We start from the raw sequence: 22,326 nt of genomic DNA on the forward strand, positions 1-22,326 counted from the left end.
ATCGCTTAGGCGGTTACAGCGCCAATTAAGAAGAAGAAGAATGGTGAGGTTAGAATACTTTGTTGGGAGAATAGCTGCGGTTTTTAAGTGACCAATTGTTCCCGTGTCTCTGAAAATTAGTTCAGCGTAAGTGATCTTATTACTTTCCCATTTCAGGAACCATTTTTCTTCTTTTTTCAACGCATGTGTTTATACCTAGATGCAGTACCCATGCCGAGCGAAGTCTCGGTGCCTGAAACCCGGAATTTCAGAAAAATTTGGAAGAAGAAGAGATTTTCCATTGCGAAATTTTCGCAACAAATTGTTAAAGTTAAGTCCTTATACATATAAAGTTAAAAGGAATTATTAAAATGTTTTTTTCTATCATTTAATTTGATGTGGAAGTGAATATGAAGTAGGAATTCGTTGAAGGTAATTTTGAAGTAATTCTGGTGCACCTTGGCGGGTTACATCATTAGCTTGCTGGAAAATTCAAGCTGATTGCCACCTCAACCTTGTTACATGTGCGTTGGTTAAAACCGAAATCAGGAATTAGTCGATTCACATCCATGCTTCAAGAGGGCTCTATGAAATTGGGACTAAAAATAATTTAATTTAAATATTTAAATGTAATGTATTTGTCACCCAAGCAACATTCAACGATCCGAAGGCAAAGCTCAGTAAGTAGCGAACGGCGTCACAGGCAGTACGACGTTATTCCAGACCACGGGTCAAGTTCAGCGTTTTCTAGTAGCGGCGCTCTCGAGGAAAATCTCATGGAAGCGACACCGGCAAATAGTGCGCACCATGGCCGGGGAGTTGATGGGCCAAAGACGCTGTATAGCTGCTATTTCCAATACCGCTCCCTAGCGCTGCGTAACCACGTAGCAAGTGGTTTCCGATTAGCCGCTTTAGCATCGGAACTGCGCATCAAACACCACGGCACCACAGTATAGAGCCAAAACCTCCGCAATATCGCATTCAAAACCTACACACACTACGGCCACCGAGCTACTGCAACGCGCCGCTGCCACATTACGGCTGTACACCTTTTGACGCCACTTCAGCTAAGCTACATCGCAGCCTCAGACTACTACGCCCACCGAGCCACTGCAATACGCCGCTGTCGCATTTCGGATGTGCACCTTTTTACTCCACTTCAGTCAAGCTACATCGTAGTCGTACGCAACCGCACAGAGCAACAACAACAATGGTCGGCTGTAACAACAGCCGCAGCGCCTTACAATCGCCAAGCAACAACAACAACGGGCGGCAACCACAACAGCCCCGACCCTAGAGAGGCCACATCGCGTTCATACGCAACCGCACAGATCAACAACAATGGCCGGCTGTAACAACAGTGCCTTACAACGGCCAAGCAACAACAACAACGGGCGGCAACCCCAAAAACCCCGAACCCAGGGTGGTCATATCACGGTCATACGCAACCGCACACAGCAACAACTATAAAATTATAGTTAAACAAGTAAGAAAGTCTAAGTTCGGGCGGAGCCGAACATTAAATACCCGGCGCAAGTATTAAATATATGTTTTTCACCTTTCCGTAAGCTACCGCTACATGTTAAGCCGGGGTGTATCAATTTTGAGTAAGTTAGCGTCCTTTAATTTCGAAATATTGAAATTTCAAGCATTTCTGAAATTTATTGTTATATGAAAAGCGGGCGTAATTTTAGGCCGATTTCAATAATTTTCAACACTTTGCTTTTATGTAGCAAGCACAATAACCATACCGAGTTTGGGACAAATTGGGAGAACGGTTACCGAGATACATATATGTGATCATAAGAGTGGGCGGTGCCACGCCCATTTTGAAAAATTTTCTCATAAACCTATTTCTTCGTAAAGAATTGTTGCAAGCGTCAATTTTGAATAAATTAGCTTTAATTTTTACTGATTTATCGAAGATTTTGTATTTCTCTAAATTACCGTTATATGAGATGTGGGCGTGGTCATTGTCTGATTTTAAAAATTTTCGGCCATTTGGTATGCTGTACCAGGGCCAACAACTGTGCCAAGTTTGGAATAAATTGATGCAGCGGTTACCACATGTAATACACATGTAACCATAAGTGGGCGTGGCTACGTCAATTTTTCAAAAACTTATAATATTCGTATTTCTCGTCTAAAAATTATTATAAATATCAATTTTGAGTGAATAATCTTCAGTAGTTACTAAAATATCGCAGTTTTAGTATTTCTGAAAATTACCGTTATATGGGAGGTAGGCGTGGTTATTGTCCGATTTTGCCCATTTTCAATACAATCCGTCCTACGCCCGAAAGAAGTTCACGTACCAAGTTTCGTTAAGATATCTTAATTTTTCTCAAGTTATCGTGTGCACAGACGGACGGGCGGACGGACAGACATTCACCGCTTAATCGATTTCTCTTTTCATCCTGATCATTTATGTATACATTTGTCTATATCTATCTCGATTTGTTTTGCCTGTTACAAACAACCGTTATATTAACAAAGTTATAATACCCTTGTGCACAAGTGCGCTCAGGTATAAAAACTAAAAACACGCTTTTATTACAACAATAACGAAAAAGAAAAATATTTTATAGATATAGCGATTCCGTTTAAGAAGAATAGGAAGTTCCCTGACTTTATTTAATTTAACTTTTTTAAATTAGCTAAAAATAGGATTAAAGTGATGGCCCGTAGTCATAGTCAAAATAAAGTCCACTGTAAAGTTAGTTCCAGCATATTGACATAATTTTCAATGCTATATCTGTAAAAAATTGCAACAAACTTTACAGTGGACTTTATTTTGACTATGACTACGGGCCAATCAGCCTGAGCTAAGTTTGAAGTTTCAAGTCTGTAGCTCATCGGGGAGTTTGTTAAATATTGACTGCAAAGTTCCAGGACATACAAAGATACGTACATACATACAAGTGAAGTTAAATAAAAGCTTGTAAAAACGGTCGGCTGTAACAACAGCCAAAGCGCCTTGCAACCGCACGGTGCAACAAAAACAACTGGCGGCAACCACAACACTCCGACCACAACAACAAAAACGGCTGCCCCAGTAGCAGCGCAATACCAGCAACGATCAGAACAACAATAGCAGTGCCCCACCAAGGTCTGCTGCAACACAAGGGTGAGTCCTTCGGTCCTGTACACATCAAGGCACATCAAACAGGTAGTAGCAACAGGGTTGCAGTTTTGATTTTTTTCTATTTCGTGAAAATTTTGAACTGTCCTACTTTGCTACATTCATATACACATTCACACACACATACATTAGAATCCTTTTCCGTGCTTTTGATTGGTCCTTTCTGTTTAGACATTCTAGGTTTCTCAAGCAACAACAAAATACATGCCAGGGTTGCGTTTGCTCTACTGCTATTACCTATAATATTTATTTAAGACCTAATATATTTTATGGATTTATCTGTTCGGAATACGTTTATACTGAATGGTTATAAGTGCATCTAATTACCTGAGTAAGCAATTAGTGTTTAGGAGGGTTGTGTTATCTCACGCCCCAGTAATAATTGCTGTGGTTCTCGATGTTAGGAGGTTTGTTGACACCTTAATATATAATAAATAATATAAAAAAAACTTTTTAATATACAACGCTTTTATAAATGGACTAAAAAGTAGAAAATAATATTTCTCAGTCCCATAGAATTTGTTTTGATAACTTTTGATTTTGAAATTTTAGCAAAAGTCATTATAAACAATCTATGAAATTGAAAATGAAAAACGTGGAGCGCATGCAATACAAAGCATTCGATTTAATTGACAATAGTCAAACTACATAACGTAGACCTAAAATTTCTACAGCGAAAGTAGAACTTTGAAATCGATTTTAAGCGGTCGTTATTCATATACCCACATACACACATACATATATTACTTTTCATATCAATTCAAGTGTATTACATGCGCCCCACGCTTTTCATTTTCATATTTCATACCGCTAGGTGCAGGGGACGTGGCACCTCCCATACAAACCGAATTTTTCAAATTGCATATCTCTGGAAGTGTGCATGGTAGACTACTCGAATATGGTATGGAGATATATGAAAACAATTGCATACTCATGGAGAGAAATTGCGGTTATTGGAAAAACATACATACAAACCGAATTTTTCATACTGCATATCCCGGGAAATTTTCATGGAGGAGGTCTCGAACATGGTATGGAGATAAATTGTGATTATCGGAAAACGAGGCGTGGCACGTCTCATACACATCGAATTTTTCATACTGCATATCTCCGGATGTGTTCATGGAAGAGTACTGGAACTTGGTATGTACAAGATATATAAAATTAGTCTCGTGGTCATGAAGAAAAGGCTATTGGAAAAAGGGGCGTGGCACCTCCCATGCTAGATTACTCGAAAATGGTATGGATATATGAGAAATCAATCCCATACTCTTAGAAAAAATTGGGGTTATTTGAAAAGGGGATGGATCGCCTTTCAAACGCACTGAAACTATTACGTATCTTTGTATGCATGTTTGCATGTTGCATGTTGCATGTTTGCAAGTATGCATGTTGTATTAGGGTGGCTCTTATTTGTCAAGTATAATTTTTTGTTTGTGCTACCCCTCCATTTAGTTCCTTTATAAAAAAAAATTAGCTGAGCGAAATTTTAAGTTAATCCGATAAGTGTAAAGTGTGCCCCTCGGCCCTCAAAATGCGAAATTCGCTTTTGTATTACTATTTTCAAATAACGGCGGTAATTCACATGTTCATGGCTATTCCCTTTTCTTTTTCAAGAGTAAATTGCAATTTTCTTGAGAAATAAATTTTATATTGACCTTTGCAAAAAAAATATCAGTCGCCCATATCATTTGAAGTGAACAACGTGGCACAATGTCACCACCTATACTACGAGAGAAAGTTTATTTGCTCGGGCATTACTCGAATTAAATTGTTGGAAACAAACTTCCATCGGTGAAACAAGCGTTAAAGGTTTTCTTTTTCAATTTGCGGGAGTGTAAGTTAACCATAAGGGGAAGTGCCTCACTAGTTGTGCGGGAAGTGATGATATATTGGGAAAAAGCACGAATTCCGACGCAAGATTTAAGGAACTGTATACCAAAGTTGGAAGCTCTGTATCAACAATGGAGGCAACTTCAAAAACATGATGGTAGATCGTCGGATGTTCATAAGAAAAAAGAAGCAGATTTCGTAGACAAACTTGAGGATCTTTTTGACATAGCGCACGCCAATGCTTTGAGTATCATTACGATTGAAGAAGACAAGCAGTTCTTAATTAATCAGCGGTTGAGAGGGCGGCCAGGGTTAATGTATGGAATTGATTACCAGCTAATTGCGAAAGAGGGACGACTTTCTGAACGAAAAATACGAGAGGTGAAGAAGAAGGAGCGAAGCGATCATGAAATGCAACAACTGAGTAAGTATCTAAGTATTTATATGTATGTATGTTGATATTATTAATGGTTTTCATGTTTTTTAGCTCAACCTGCTATACTCATGACGTCGAGTTCAAGCAGTAGTGAAGATCTAGACTTGTGTGATTTGGAGCAGGTTCCACGAGTCTCAAACGATGTATCACCACCAGCAAAAAAGAAAAGAGGGCGCCAAACAATAATTACACCAAAGCTTGCGGCTGCCTTGGATAAGTGCAAGATCAGTGACAGGAATGCGGTTCATATCCTGATAGCTCCTATAGAAGCGCTTGGTCACGATGTTGATAATTTCGCAGTCAACAGGTCCTCGATTCACAATTTTCGAGAGAAACTCCGCGAACAAAAGGCTACCGAAATCAAAAAAATTTTCAAGGATAGAAAACTGAACGCTGTTACCTTGCATTGGGATGGTAAATTACTTCCAGCATTAACGGGTAAGGAGAAAGTAGATCGACTTCCTGTGATTCTCTCAAATTGTGGTACTGATCAACTTCTTGGTGTACCTGCATTGCAATCGGGGAGTGGTAAAGAACAGGCAACATCTGTTTGTGAAACGCTTGCGGAATGGGGCCTTCAGGATTACGTGAAAGCATTAGTTTTTGACACAACAGCATCAAATACTGGCAGTTTTAAAGGTGCGTGTGTTTTGATCGAAAGCTTTCTAGAAAAAGACCTTTTGTATTTACCCTGTCGGCATCACATTTACGAAATCATGTTAAAAACCGTTTTCGAGGAAAAGATGGGGAAAACTACAGGTCCAACTGTACCAATCTTAAAAAAGTTCCAAAATGCTTTGAATGGAATTAATGTTAATAATTTTAAGCCCGGAGTCGAGCATGCAAAGGTCAAGAAACATTTGGAGACGGTCGACGTATCCCGAGTTCTTGATTTTGTACGAGACGCTTTGCAAAAACAACATCCCAGAGAGGATTATAGAGAATTTTTAGAACTGACTTCTATTTTTCTTGGCAAAACACCATCCCGTGGAGTGTCCTTCCGTGCCCCAGGGGCTACCCATCATGCAAGGTGGATGGCAAAGGCGATTTATTGCTTGAAAATATTCATGTTTCGCGATGAATTTAAATTATCACCGCATGAAGAAAATGCTATTTGTGATATTTGCATTTTCCTAACCAGTATATATGTAGAAGCGTGGGTTTGTGCTCCTTCTGCAGCCAAAGCACCATATTTGGATTTCACTGTTCTTTCACAACTTTATAAATATCAGGTTGTTGATCGTGAAATCTCTCGTGTGGCTTTACAAAAACTTAAAAATCATTTGTGGTATCTATCCCCTGAATTCATCGCCTTGGCGTTCTTTGACTCTAATTTGCCATCGGAATTAAAAATGAAAATGGTCAAAGCATTAAATCGTGAAACAGATGAATTAGAAGAAAATGTTAAAAGGATTAAAGTGGAAATAAATCAAATCCCAGAAATAATAAACAATGGAATCGAACAATTTGTTTCGAATAAAACAAGGAAATTTTTCACTAGATTCGATTTAAGTGACGAGTTCCTTAATACAGATCCTTCGCAGTGGCATAAGAATGAAGATTTCGTCAAAGCTCTAAGCCTGGTTGAGAAATTGAAGGTTGTGAACGATCCGGCGGAGAGAGGCGTGAAACTAATGGAGGACTACAATAACTTATTTACAAAAAACGAGCAACAGAAGCAGTATGTGCTTCAGGTTGTAAGTGAGTACCGACAAAAATTTCCAGATAGCAGAAAACAAACTTTATCGAAAAATAAAGAGTTCTAAGTTATCATGACATTTTCTTTGTGAATTATTAACTCATATTTATTTCAAACTTCTTTGCCATTATTCTGTAAACTGAATTGAATTGAAGTAATAAATAGTCTTATAGAATTATATAAACTAAATACAATATGGATATTAATTAATTGATTGTTTATTATAGTTTATTAATTAAATACAATTTATATATAGTTTAATATAATTAACCAGACATTTTTTTTTACTAATTACTCTATAAAAATTTTCGGAAAAATAAAATACTTGAATTAGCTTTGTATATGATTTTTGGTGTGTTTTGCAATTTTAAGGGCCTAAGGGCACACCTTACCCTTATCCAATTGACACCAAATTCCACAGAGTTCTTTTTTTTATAGAATGGAACCAAACTAAAGCCTTCGAAAAATTATAAAAAAAATTAAAAAGTTGTATATAACAGCCACCCTAATGTTGTATGCTTGGTTATTTAACACGGCAATGGAAATATGCCTTCTGACAACAACCAATCCGTAATATTAGAAGATAAATGCATCACTGAAAATCATGAACGTGAACTGTTGGTGAAAATGTTGGACTAAAATATTTCAATACAAACAATTTATTTTGGGCGGGACGAATTTTCCGGGTCTGCTAGTAGATATATATGCTGTTTAGACATTACAGTCTAACCTAGCTGGCGGTGCCAGTGGTTTTTTTAAGATAAAAATAATAGTATTGTTAAAACTCAATTAAAGAACTATTTGCGCATACAGGCAATATACCAACATACTTACCTAACATAGGACTACACTTGTGATTTGAAATTCGATATAACTAAAATTATAGTGAAGTGGTAGTACATTATATAAGGATATTTAAAGGATGCCCATAGGCATTGCTATAAAAATTTTGGTGAATGTAAATGAGGAAATTTTGAAAATATAAAAACGAAACATTCGAAATTAGATCAAGAATGGAAATAAATAAATAACATAACATCAAAATCTAGGATAAAACCAAAGTGAATAAATTTATTTGCAAGAAAGCGAATTTAAATAAAATTCGAATGATATAAATGTATAATATAGCAACATAAATTTCGAATAAATAAATAAACACAAGTTTTAATATAAGAGTAAAAATTTGTGAAGTAGGCCAAGGTCGAGCTTTTTTGTGTAATTATCGGTTTGCGCTTCACACGATAAAAGAAAAATGCATGTTTCACAATGTTCCGAAATTCGAATTATTTTGCAAGTTATAGCTATTAACATTTTTCGAAATTGTTTAGATTTTAACTGTTTTCTCGCGATTGGTAATACCGATTCTGCTCATATTTTAAATAGTTGAGAATGAGGGTGTTTTCTTCCCATTTTTATTTTTTATTTGGCCATACATTTTTTTATATAAAAGTTATTTATTTTTTTTAATATTACTGAAATCTCAATGGTCAAGAATAAAAATGGGAATAAAACACCATAATTCTCAACTTTTTAAAATATGAACAGAATCGGTATTACCAATCGCGAGAAAACAATTAAAATCTAAACAATTTCGAAAAATGTTAGTAGTTATAACTTCCACAATAATTCGAATTTCGGACAATTGTGAATTTTGTATTTTGCTTTTATCGCTGTAAAGCATAAACAGATAATTGCACAAAAAAAGCTCGACCTTCAAAAAAGTGTTGGCCCACTTCACAAATTTGTACGCATAATTTTTACTTATAAAAGTAAAACAAAATAAAATAAGAATTAATGGAAGTTTAAACAAAATAATTTGAAATAAATAACGACTTATAAATCCTATAATAAAAAAATTGCTACAATTTCATAAAATAAAATAAAAATAAATAAATATTTATATAGGATTAGGATAATATAGCAAAAAAAACAATTACATTTAGCTACAAAACAAAATAAAGAAACAAATAATATTTTAATAATAAATTTTTCAATATATCCGTACACTAGGGATTAGTCTTACCTTGATACTCATACTTACCCCGATTGGAATACTTAGCTGATCCCACTTGTTTCTCCAAAATAAACTTACCGGAATTACCTTAATTGTACACATTATTTAGTCGCCTACTTATATTTACCATAGGATTAACCCACATAATCACTTACCTTAGACTTATGAAAACACTTACCTTAGTTTTTATTATCTTAGAGTTATGAACCCGATTTGGATGACAGGGTTAAGAACTTTTAGCTTCTAGGGAGTAGATGTAAGAAATGAATTTTTGTCAATAAATTTATAATTAGAATGGGAATGTTGACACTTTCATTTATTTAGGAAGGCATGTAGGACTTTTAATGATGGGGCTATCGATACTAGGGTGCGCTGATAGCTACGGTTGAGGGGGGGTCACCACCAAGAACCACAATACTAGCGGTGGTGCCTTATATTTGGCCTTATTTTTAGTTTTATTTCAACTATTTAATTTTAACATTTATTTTTCTGATATTGCTTTTTTTATTTTTGTTGTGTGTCCGTCCGTCGAAGTGAACAGCGGCGAAGGCAAGAACCCAGCTCAGCCGACACGACTATCCACAGTGCTCCCCATTGTGTCATGCCGACTGCATTCACTGCTGCTCCCACAGTATGCGTACCATAACAGATTGCGCCCAACGGGGTAGCCTGAAGTCTGGTCAGGTTGACTGGTCCTGACCGGCACCTGAGGCTTCACCATCCCGCAAGTCCCAGAGGGGCTGTCCCTTGCTGCGTTGCGGCAGGATGAGTGGAGCCGATTGTGCTGGTTTGGGTTAGTCTTCTTGGTCAGTAACTGAAGGCTTCTACGAGACTTCACATCACGCCTTCCGGAGTTTTGTATTCACCCGGTGAGGCAGTGCTAAACGCACTTAGTTTTTTTGTACTTTGACTTTTTTTTCTCCGCTTTTATCCAGTGGTCCGATATGTCGGCATGGGAATTGAGCCTTAGTTTGAATAGTTTTTTTTTGCGGAATATTTTTTTTTGTTTTTTTTTTGCAACTTGTGTTTTTTTTTTGACAAAAAAATTGATAATAAATTTTCTTTTGGACCCACTCCTTAGGTCTGCGCTGGGGCTCCTGAGCGCCTTCGTATTGCAATGAAGTGGCTGGGACTCCAACCCGGCACTGACTATCGGGGTCTCAGTCACCCCACATGTCTCAGGGGAGCATGTGATAACTGCCCCTTGTACGAGAAGTCCGGTACACCCTTCAAGTCTGAAGGGGCATTCCAATATGTCGGATTTTCATTGCGGTTGGGTGTGCTGGACCAAATAGAGACAAGGGTTTTGTGTTTGTTTTGTACCTTTTTTTTTTCTTGCAGACCAGTGCCTTCCTGGTGTTAGGGGGGTCAGCATTCCCACTGAATTTTAATAAATACGTCACCGATAACCAGTTATAACCAACCGATCTTCTAAATACACGTATATGACCACGTATATTTAACTAACCAATTTTACATGCGTATTTACTAACGCTCTGATTTGATTATCTTTTTTTTACATTCGGTGCGTGTATTCATATTCAATACCCGGACTGAATTCAAGTTGATATTTTCGATTTCTTTTGTTGTCGCGATCGGTCACGCCACTTAGCTAAATCTCGTAATTTTTTTATTTGATTTGAAAACTTTCACAGACGTTCTTTTGGCTTAGACTGTTAGCAGCAAGCTTTAATTAACAAACAATTTCTCGGATTTCCCATTTCGTTTGATCTCTGGGGATCCAATCCTTAAGCACCTCTTGTAGACTTTTAATTTGGACTTGTCTTGACCTTAAGCGTCAAATTTTTTTGAATTTCCATTTGTAGTCGTATCGTTTTGAACACTCGCGTGATGGAACAGCAGCAAATGCTTACGCGCAGCGGCTCAATGAGAGGTAGCGGCGTTAAGTCAAGAGGGGCCGGGAGAAATAACACTCCCGAAATGCCAACAAATAATTATCCGGTGATGCATTCACCCATTGCTGACCATTCTGGAGAATTTCCGCCTCCAATTCCTCTGGCCAACCCCGCTCCAGGAGTGAAAGTTGATAGCCGTCAAGGCTCGAACTTACTTGACACCTCACCGGCTGGGACTTCGGTCCATAATATATCCGCTACCTCCATGACTATACTTTCGGGAAGACAAGACAATGATAGACGTCCTAATGTCGGAGCAAGCACTTGCAGGAGATTCGTGGGTGAGGGTGTTTCATCAGTTATTACGAACTTCGCAAAAAAAAATGAGAGCTGAAGTGAGAACAATGCGAGCAAATATGAGCGCATTAAGTGCAGTAGTAACTGCATCTCAAACCGCACCCTATGCCCCTCGGGACTTTGCTTCTATCGGACGCAACCCGACATAAGCCACTTTGAACAACCGACAAAATATCACCACCAATATTGTCATTAAGCCACAGGATTAGAAGGTACCCTATGACGGCCCTTGAACGCTAGGCTGAAAGAGCCGATGTCGGAGAACCTGTTGATGGACATATTAAGTTGATGCTTTTCAATGCTGGTGCGCAAACCCTACACTGAGGGAAAAATGGCAGCCTAAAAATAAAGACAAACTAACTCGATTTAAGTATATGGAGTCTAAATACTTCATTCTTGAAATAAGAATTTCGTACTCAAATCAAATATGATGCTTCTTTATTATGAGTACGAGTATTTTGTTTTAAGAAACATTATAAAGAAAAAGGTTGGGTTAGTTATCACAACCTTTCATACTTCGACTTAGAAAGTTAGACGTATGCATATGAAAAATATTTTCACAAAAGACGCGTGAACAAATTAGAAGCTTGGTACCGAACTGTTCAGGACGTCAGTGGGCAAAATCGAAATTTTCGTTGTCTGCAATGTGAAAGTGTTTGGTATTTTCATAAAGGTAATTTATTCACTATAAAGAATTAAGCATACATTTTCCTATTAAAGAAATTATATGCCGCCAGGAAGCCACTAAATTCGAAAAATTTTATAAATGTCAAAAATACATTACTTGAAATAAAATATTGGTTTGACGTTTCTTATTTCCATATAAACAGTAGAGAACTACAGCAATGAAAATTTTAAGAAGAAATAAGAACCTGCTAATTTTTTGTACCTTTTGAAGTAATGCGATTTTTGCTAATGCATAAAATCACTTCTTAATTTTTTGTCGGTGCCATCAGATCTGCACGATTCGTTCCATTTTCAAAAATGAAGTATTAGATTAAAATGCTTGACCTGTGGACAATAGAGTTGCCACCTGTTAAAAAATTAAATTAAAATTAAATTAAATTTTTTTATTAAATTAAATAAATTATTAAGAAATGGGTATAAATCGAAATGTTTATGAAAAGGCAAAAAAAGTTTTCCTAGAGGTCGCGCTGGTCGGTTTTTATAAAAACGCTGATGTTATCAATTTTTTTATTTTCTTGACAGGTTAAAATGAAGCTAAAAATGTGGTTTTTACATATAATTACTCGGGTATTATGGGGTAACATTCCCTTAATTACACACCCGACTTGGACAATTAGAATGGGCCTAGTTCCCGAAAATATGCTCCCGAAAAGTCACTAGTAAAATTAAAACGTTGATACTGAACGATTTACGAATTGTCATGGATTGGAACTTTTTACCAGGGGGTTTCTTGGGTTGCTTATTAGGAATCTGAAGTCAGTGTTTCGAAATTCAAAATGGCGGATCCAAAATGGCGGTCCACTTTTTTAAAAATGATTGGATTTGTTCGAAACACGGAACTCGAGAATTTTCGTGGTCGCCGATTAATAATCTGAGGTCATTTTTTTTTTTCAAAATGGCGGAACCAATATGGCGATCAAATTTAAAAACAAACACTAAAATTAAAACGTTGATACTGAGCGTTTTAAACAATGTCAAGGGCTAAAACACGTTTCCAGTGGGTTTCTGGGGTTGCTGATTACGAATCTGATGACAGATTTTCAAAATTCAAAATGGCGGTTAAGAGTTTCAAATAAATCCAATCATGTTTTTAAAATTGGTCGCCATTTTGGATAAACCATTATGAATTTTGAAAATCTGACAACAGATCCGTAATAAGCAACCCCAGAAACCCACTCGAAACGTGTTTTAACCCTTGACAATGTTTAAAACGTTCAGTATCAACGTTTTAATTTTAGTACTTTTTTTAATTTGATCGCCATATTGGATCTGCCATTTTGAATTTAAAAAAATTGACTTCAGATTCGTAATCGGCGACCGCAAAAACTCTCGAGTGCCGGGTTTCGAATAAATCCAATCATTTTTTTAAATGGCCGCCATTTTGGATCCACCATTTAGAATTTCGAAAAACTGACTTCAGATTCCTTATAAGCAACCCCAGAAACCCCCTGGTAACAAGTTCCAATCCATGACAATGCGTAAATCGTTCAGTATCAACGTTCTAATTTTACTAGTGTCTTTTCGAGAGCATATTTTCGGGAACTAGGCCCATTCTAATTGTCCAAGACAGGTGTGTAATTAAGGGAAAGTTCCCCAATAATACCCGAGTAATTATATGTGAAAACCACATTTTTAGCTGTATTTTAACATATCAAGAAAATAAAGAAATTGAGAACATCACCGTTTTTATAAAAAACCAACCAGCGCGACCTCTAAGAAAACTTTTTTTTCAAAATAAAAAAATACGTGTCTCTTTTTTACCACAAATAACAATATTCTGATGTAGCGTTTATGAATTTCCAAAAAGAGTGTTTTTATGAACTACTCTAAAATACATACTTTGTCAATCAGTAATTTGTTCTGATCAGGGACCAAAAATAACTGTTATCTCGAATTTACAAATTGAAAACGTTGCCCGAATTCTGAAATTTAACGAAAACGTTGTTTCATAACAGTTATTAGATGAGAAATTTTTGTTCCGTTGCCGATAAGAGTTATTTCCCAACATTTATTTTTTACGTTACCAACAACAGTTATTGCCCAACGTTTATCTTTTGCATTGCCTGATATCTGTTATTGACCAACGTTTTTTTTTCCGTCGCCGATTAAGGTTATTTCCCAACGTTTATTTTTTACGTTGCCTGATAACAGTTATTGCCCAACGTTTTTTTACGTTGCCTGATAACTATTATGCAGGAGATATATTTTTTCCGTCGCCAGTCTATATAAATATATAATTTGAATGCCATCAGATCTGCACCGTTTGTTTGATTTTCAAAATTGAGGTGTCGAATTAAAGAGGTTGCTACCTGTTAAAACTCTAGCTTTAAATTATTTTGTAAGTTAAATGAATTATTTCATCATGGGTATAAACCGAAATTGTTTTGACAGGGGTTTTCGAAACTGCCTGAAGGAGGGTTGCCTAGTTACATTGAAAAGTTACATTGAAATTTAATTTGCGGAATTAGGAAACGGAAACATGTCTCACAATGCGTGTCAAATGAAAGATGTATAAGAAGCTTGTAGGTTTACAATGTTTAAAAGAGGGTTGCCACCTGTTTGAAAACTCGATTTTAATCAAAATATATATACCTAGACTAGTTAAAGGGTATTTTAAAATGTGAAGAGTTTTAAGAAACACTATTTTTGAGGCGTTTGAAGAGATTTGCCACCTTTTTGAAGTGAAACTTCTTTAGTGGCGGTTGTTTGGTTGAGAGTAAATTGGCAAATTCAAAGGAAATTGCAAACGGAAATTTTTGGGACGGAAACAAGTGCTTCTTAAATGTATGCACATGGTATTAATTTAATAAAAACGTGCTAATGAAAGGTTAAAAAATAAGACTTGGATAAGAACCAATAATAATAGTAATAATAGATTGGCGCTTACACATATGTTAGAGTTTGGCCGAGCTTCTCCTCCGATTTGTGGCGTGCGCCTTGATGTTGTCACACAAAGCGGAGGGACCTACAGTTTAACGCTGACTCCGAACGGCGATTGTATTTTTATGAGAAGCTGTTTTTCATGGCACAAATACGCTCGGAGGTTTGCCATTGCCTGCCGACGGGCGACCGCTGTTAAGAAAAAAGCCTTTTTTCTATATTTTTGCGATGTTGCTTTGACCAGGGCTTGAACCCAGGCCTTGCGGAGTGGAAGCGCGCACTGCTTACCAGTACACCACAAGAATGAAAGTACGTACATAGGTGACGAAAAGGATAAAGGCAAAGGTAAAAATGAAGATCAAGGTAAATTTAAACACTTTATGCGGTTGACAAACGGGCTCGGTTATTTGCATAAACAGCCATTATTTGCTTTAACTCTTGCATTTTCCTCTTAAAAATGCGCATCAGCAGCCGAACAAATGCACCAAATTTTTGAGTATTAACTCGGATCCGGGGACTTTTCGAAGACGACACTGGTAAAAATGGCCAGCTGTTGTCTTTTGTACAAGTAAGCAAACAAAGCAGGCGAGTTTGGCGTCCGCGGTAGTCGAGTGGTGAGACTCGGTGTTGCAAGCCTGTAGCTGCCAGGTTCGACCCTCGGTTGGAGCGATTGGGAAAACATTGTTTTTTTATTATTTATTTTATATTTTTTTATTTTATTCAACAATTTTTATTGAGATTGAGGCCGTTTTTAATTAAAAACTTATTGTGGAAAAGCAACAATAATTTGAAAAAATTGTAGAAGTGATAGCTATTTCGGAAATCACCACATTTCCTCATCAGACTTCTTTCAGTAGGATTCGAACCCACGATCCCACTGACTCAGCCAGTTGCCTACGCACTGTGCTAAGTTCGTCTTATAAATTATCGTTCCTTTTTCCAATTTTTTCATTTCTTTTTATTTTATTTGATTTATACATTTAATTTTACTTTATTTTATTTTCATTTGCTTTATTTTATAAAAAAAAATTTTATTTTACTATTAGCTAATTAAATTTTTAGAGTTGAATTTTATTAAAAAGTCAACAACAACTAACTGAAAGCAACCCTGAGAAAAAAAAGAACTTATAAAAAAAATAATGGAAACGAAATAAATGAAAATTCGACTGGCCGTGGGACTCGAACTTACGACCTTGCAGCTCGTTTATCCGCATTACTGCCGTCTGTAAGGGTAAAATTATTGTGCGCATATGTGTGCCAGAATATATGCCGACTGTCACAGCTTGAAAGAGGAAGAAAGATATATATAGATATATAGATACATTTTTTGGAGATTTTCGGGATTGTCGGAACTTATCAATATTATAACTGATATCTTTATCGATTTTAATATCGATATTTTTAATGATTTTGTTATCGATATTTTTTTCGATTTTGTTATCGATATTTTTATCGATTTTGTCATCGATATTTTTTATTGATCTTGTTATTGATACTTTTATTTATGTTGTCGATTTTGATATCGATATATTCGGAACTTATCGATATAATAATCGATTTTGTTATCGATATTTTTATCGGTTTTGTTGTCGATATTTTTTTTATTGATTTTGTTACCTCCAATTAAATGCAACAGTAAAATATTGATTAAGTATGAAATAGTTAAATTGGTAGATGACGCTTGTATTTTTAATGCACTTATAATATTGGATATCTTATAAACAGAAAACCCACCGCAAATCCCGAAAACTTTCAGCCTTTGTAACTTGCGTGGCATACTGTGCCATGTTTATGTTAAAAAGTTAATTCATTCACAGGGTAGTGAGTCGTGGTCATTCGTTGAGAGCGGACGTGTCGGTGCGAGTCGGTGAACAGCGCATCACAACGAGCACATATCAGCATTCACATATTTACATTAAATTAAACTTTGTTCGTTTACTATTCATTTATATTAATTATATTAATAAACTATTTGACATTCATTAAACTAAAAGCCTAAATCGAGTCATCCCTGACAGCATCAGAAGTGGATCGCGAACAAACTTCCACGAAAACGAACGTGCAGCCGCAAATTTCAGTTGCGAAAATTTTAAAATCCAACGAATCGATAGTGAACTCAGTCCGCAGCAACCAAACGCAAATACAAAGTTCTGTCGCGCCGTAGCAGAGCTCAGTTGCGCGAGTTAATAAGAATACGCAGTCGCAACGACACCAGTAATCGTGATTTTACATGAATTCAACGAATTCTAGTTAGCTGAGAATTTGCCAACGAAAACCACCACCAAATTATATTCGCTATTCTGCTACGTTGTTGCACAGACATTGCAACAGCTAAGAGCAGCCGAAAACACAAGAGAGGAATAGGAGCGACAGATGCTCACAGCAGTCATCCCTGCGAGAATAAGTTTTAAAGCTTTGTGCTGTGATTTAATTGTATCGCAGCGCAACCGTCAGCTTTCCGGATAAGTTTTTTTTCTGCTATGTTGCACAGTCATTGCAGCATCTGAGGGCAGCCGTAAACATATGAAAGCTTTGTGTTCTGATTTAGTCATATCGCAGCGCAACCGACAGCTTCCGTACATTTTTCCTACAAGGTAACAGGGAAAAACCGATGGTGAAATTGAGCGACGCAAAGACGTCAGTTGACTTCTAGTTAAGAAAAAAAAGACGTTTTAGCAAACGACGAGTGAGGACGGTTTTTTGATTTTACTCCGTATAATTTAACGCAAGAAGCTGCAATGGAGCAGGATAAAGGCGCAGTAATTTCTAGTAAAATAAAATTTTCGACACTCAAGGTGGAGCAGCTCAACCGGCTGTTACAACAGCAAGGGCTATCAGTCTCAGGCAATAAGACGCATAAAATTGCCAGGATGATGGAGGTCTACGAGGCAGATGAAGTGGACCAGGAAGAGATGGAAGAATTTCAGGCAACTGATGCAGGCTGGCAACAGCAATTCAAGGAATTACGCGGTGTAGTAGCTAATATGGCTCAGACGGTAAGTCAGTTAGCAGCTGTGCAAGTGGTACAAGTGCAGCAAGCACCATACAACGTAGTACCAGCAAACTCCGGCGCAACATTTAGCGGAGCACCAGCAAACTCCGGCGCAACATTTAGCGGAGCGCCAGCAAACTCCGGCGCAACATATGTCGCAGCACCAGCAAACTCCGGTGCAACATGTAGCGGAGCACTAGTGAACTTCAGTACAACATGTAGCGGGATGCCAACCAATTTTGGCGCAACATTTAACGAATCTTCGTACAACATAACATGCAACATACTGCCAGCTTCATACAATACACATCATTTAGAGCAGCAGCAGCAACATGTAATATAGTTCCGTCACATATAGCGTAGTTACAGAAACACAGCAACCATCGAACGCAGAGTGGAGAGGAGCTACTATGGGCTCATCGACTCCTGTCAACGGGCGATTGAGTCAAGGGGTAGTAGGAGCAATACCAACAATTTCATCGAATGTAGCAACGAGGCATACTATGAGGGAAATCGTCGGTATTTTGCCGGAATTCAATCCACTAAAGGGAAATTTAACAGCAGAGCAGTTTATCAACAAAATTGAACAATTGCGATTAATTTATTTGTGGAGCGAGGACGAGATTCTATTCGCTTCACAACATAAGCTAAAGGTTGTAGCGGCTGACTGGGCGGATGCTCAACCCCCTTTCAGTTCTTGGCCACTATTTGTTGGGGCATTGAAGGCCGACTTTCCGAGCGAAGTTAATGTGGCTGAGGTACACCGTGAGATGGACAGGCGCAAGAGGAAGCATAACGAGTCAATGAAAGACTATTACTACAATATGCTCAACATGGGTCGCAGAGCAAATATGGACCAAGCATCAATCAATTCGTACATCATTGGTGGACTCAACGATGTGAATTTGTCACGAACTTTATTAGCCATCAATTTGAAGACATGCAACGATTTGTTGAAAGATATCGAAGGTTTATCAGCAACCTCAGTCGGGGTTAAGCCAACGTTCAACGCACAACAGCAACAACAACAGAGACAGTCGGAAGCAGGTGAGGCCCAAGTGCGAAAGGCCGTACGCTGTTTCAACTGCAACGAGGTGGGGCATATAGCAGCGAAGTGCCCCCAACCATCACGAAGACCTAGATGTAGTAAGTGTAATAAAATGGGGCATGAGGCAAAGGCATGCAACGTAAGTAAGAGTACCTTGGCAAGTTTAGCTGAGCCGTATACAATACCACCACCGTTTATGAAGACAGTTGAGATTTGGGGAAAGGTGATGTCAGCCTTCGTAGATACCGGTAGCGACTATTCGCTGGTGGCAACAAACGTTATTCCGAGTGACGTGCAGCGTGAACACGAGGTTCATAAACTTACGGGCTTCGGAGGTGGAGTGGTCGAGACCAGAGAAAAGGTAAGGGCCAATGCAGCGGTAGATGGTCGTCGAGTTGAGGTGTCGTTGTTGGTGGCACCCGAATGTTTCATGCCATACCAAATACTTTTGGGTCGCGACATGTTGGGTGACGCAAGGGTGGTCATCGACTCAGGTGTAATGAAGATTGAAGCGGCCGATAGCTACTCTTCAGTCAACAGATTGTGTAAGGACGTCGATCATGAAGGAGTGCAATAATTGTTGGCCAAGTTTAGCGATTGTTTTTCCGAAGACCTAAGGAGTCTAGGCCGATGCAACACGACCGAAATGGATATTAAGGTTACCACAGAAGAGCCAATAGTGGGTAAGAGATATCAGGTACCGTTGGCACAAAGGCCGGTACTGTCGTCGATAATTAAGGAACTGTTAGTGCACGATATCATCCAACCGAGCTCATCACCGCATGCGGCTCCAGTGGTTTTGTTGAAGAAGGCGAATGGTGAAGATCGAATGTGCGTCGATTTTAGGGCCTTAAACGCAGTCACCGTTAAGAAGCAGTTCCCTATGCCGATTGTGGAGGAACAGCTGGCACGATTAGGGGGCAACAAGTGGTTTACAACGTTGGATATGACATCCGGGTACTATCAGATACCAGTGAAAGAAGACAGTCGACCGTATACAGCATTTTTAACTCCGGATGGTCTCTTCGAACATAAGGTCATGCCGTTTGGGTTAGTTAAGGTCATGCCATTTGGGTTAGTTAACGCACCCATGGTGTTCCAGGAAATGGTGGTTAATCTAGTCCGAGGAAGAGTTCTTGGTAGCAGTGAGGAAAGCGGGTCTAACATTACGACCATCGAAGTGCACATTCATGGCGGCACAGGTTAATTTCCTAGGTCACATCGTAAGCGGCGAAGGCATACGACCAGGACTAGACAAGGTTCGATGTGTGGAGGAGTTCCCAACTCCAACTACAGCGACGCAGGTGCGACAGTTTCTCGGATTAACAGGATTTTTCCGAAGATTCGTACCAGGTTATAATAAGGTATCGAAACCGTTGACCAATTTACTCAAGAAGGACGAATCATCCGTATGAAATGAAGAGCAGCAAAAGGCGTTTGACGAATTAAAGAAAGCGCTGACAGGAGATCCAGTGCTAGTGATGTTTAATACCGAGAAGACGCATGAGGTGCATACTGATGCAAGCAGCCATGGTTTATCAGAAGTCCTACTGCAACTGGAGGAGGCAGGGCTGAAGCCAGTGCAATATTTCAGCCGTCAATGCAGCGTAGCCGAGTCCAAGTACGCAAGTCATGAGCTGGAGGTCTTAGCGATTGTTGAAACGCTAGAGCGGTTCAGAGTCTATCTGCTGGGCAGACCGTTTCTGGTGGTGACCGATTGCAACGCGGTTGCCTCAACCAAAGTGACGACACTTCTACAGCCCCGTATAGCCAGATGGTGGCTTAAGCTCCAGGAATTCGACTTCAAGTGTGTACATCGAGCGGGAGCTCAAATGTCCCATGTGGATGGGCTGAGCAGGGCGCCAGTCGAACCAGCAAATGAGATGGCCACCGTTGCAGAGAGTGTTATGAGAATTAAACGAGCTGATGAAAACACTGACTGGATATATGCCATGCAGATCCAAGACGAAAAGGTGAGCAAGATAGCTGAGGTACTGGAAAGTGGTCGTCCACCGGAGGGCGATGATGAGAAGCAGATCCATGTGGATTACCAACTAGAAGATGGGCGCATATACCGGAAGGTCAAAAACAAATTGAAGCTGATGATTCCACAGGCGCTGAGGTGGCGCGTTACCAAAGCGTGCCATGATGACGTTGGGCATTTTGCAGTCGAGAAGACAGTTGAGCGAATCGGGAAACATTTCTGGTTTCCGCGGGTTCGAAGGTATGTAAAAACTTATATTAATGCGTGCGAAGAGTGTTGTCTCTTTAAAGCTAAAGGCGATACACGATAGCAGCGAGCCAAATGAAATCAACGTAGATGAGAAGAGGCAAGCGGCAGCGGTAAATATAAGCGAGGAGCGGAAGCGCTGGAAGAAGCGTTACGACGAGAAGCATTCTAAGCCGCGCAACTACGAAGTGGGCGATTTGGTATTCGTAGACTACGTGCCCACAGCAACGGGTGAGTCGCACAAGCTGGATCTAGCATTCAAGGGCCCGTATGTCATAACAAGGGTCTTGAACTACGATCGCTATGTGGTGGAGGACTTGCCAGACAATACGGTAACACAGCGAAGATATTGCAACGTAGTAAGCAGCGATCACATGAAGCCATGGCGTGTTCTTGGTCCAGAACTCGACATCAGCGATGAAGACAGCCAGGTGTCGTCCGGGTCGGACGAAATGCCAGGAGAGGCCGAGCTGTCAAGTACAGGGTAGTGAGTCGTGGTCATTCGTTGAGAGCGGACGTGTCGGTGCGAGTCGGTGAACAGCGCATCACAACGAGCGCATATCAGCATTCACCTATTTACATTAAATTAAACTTTGTTCGTTTACTATTCATTTATATTAATTATATTAATAAACTATTTGACATTCATTAAACTAAAAGCCTAAATCGAGTCATCCCTGACATATATATAAGAATTAACTAAATTTGGCTTTTCAAACAGGTGGTAACCCTCTTTCAAAAATTGTAAACCTACAACCTTCATACATACCTTTCATTTGACAACCATTGTGAGACATGTTTCCATTTCCTAATTCCGAAATTAACTTTCAATGTAACTTTTCAATGTAACTAGGCAACCCTCCTTCAGGAAATTTCTAAAACCCCTGTCAAAACAATTTCGGATTATAACCATGATGAAATAATTCATTTAACTTATAAAATAATTTAAAGCTAGATTTTTAACAGTTGGCAACCCCTTTAATTTGTCATTCCACTATTGAAAATTGAACGAAAATTGGCAACGGAAAAAATATATCTCCTGCATAATAGTTATCAGGCAACGTAAAAAAAAACGTTGGGCAGTAACTGTTATCAGGCAACGTAAAAAATAAACGTTGGGGAATAACTTTTAGTGGCAACGTAAAAAATAAACGTTGGGTAGTAACTGCTATC

At 38.6% G+C, this 22,326-nt stretch overlaps 2 protein-coding genes across 2 annotated transcripts; both read left to right on the forward strand.

Annotated features, from left to right (window-relative positions):
* Nucleotides 1-6,569: 6,569 nt before the first annotated feature.
* Nucleotides 6,570-7,278, forward strand: LOC118749994. Its single transcript, XM_036484733.1, has one exon. The coding sequence runs from the start codon at nt 6,743-6,745 to the stop codon at nt 7,154-7,156; it is 414 nt and encodes a 137-aa protein (XP_036340626.1). The 5' UTR covers nt 6,570-6,742; the 3' UTR covers nt 7,157-7,278.
* An 11,066-nt stretch (nt 7,279-18,344) lies between these two features.
* LOC118749995 lies at nt 18,345-19,500 on the forward strand. The gene has a single exon (XM_036484734.1). The coding sequence runs from the start codon at nt 18,379-18,381 to the stop codon at nt 19,498-19,500; it is 1,122 nt and encodes a 373-aa protein (XP_036340627.1). The 5' UTR covers nt 18,345-18,378.
* Nucleotides 19,501-22,326: the final 2,826 nt, after the last annotated feature.

Source organism: Rhagoletis pomonella, unplaced genomic scaffold, assembly GCF_013731165.1.
Source record: "Rhagoletis pomonella isolate Grant_MI unplaced genomic scaffold, Rhpom_1.0 Rhpom_scaffold_00105, whole genome shotgun sequence".
NCBI classification, from domain to species: Eukaryota; Metazoa; Arthropoda; class Insecta; order Diptera; family Tephritidae; genus Rhagoletis; species Rhagoletis pomonella.

Coding starts and splice junctions, on each gene's coding strand:
- LOC118749994 (XM_036484733.1), top strand. CDS start 6,743: ATGAAAATGGTCAAAGCATTAAATCGTGAAACAGATGAATTAGAAGAA.
- LOC118749995 (XM_036484734.1), top strand. CDS start 18,379: ATGAGGGAAATCGTCGGTATTTTGCCGGAATTCAATCCACTAAAGGGA.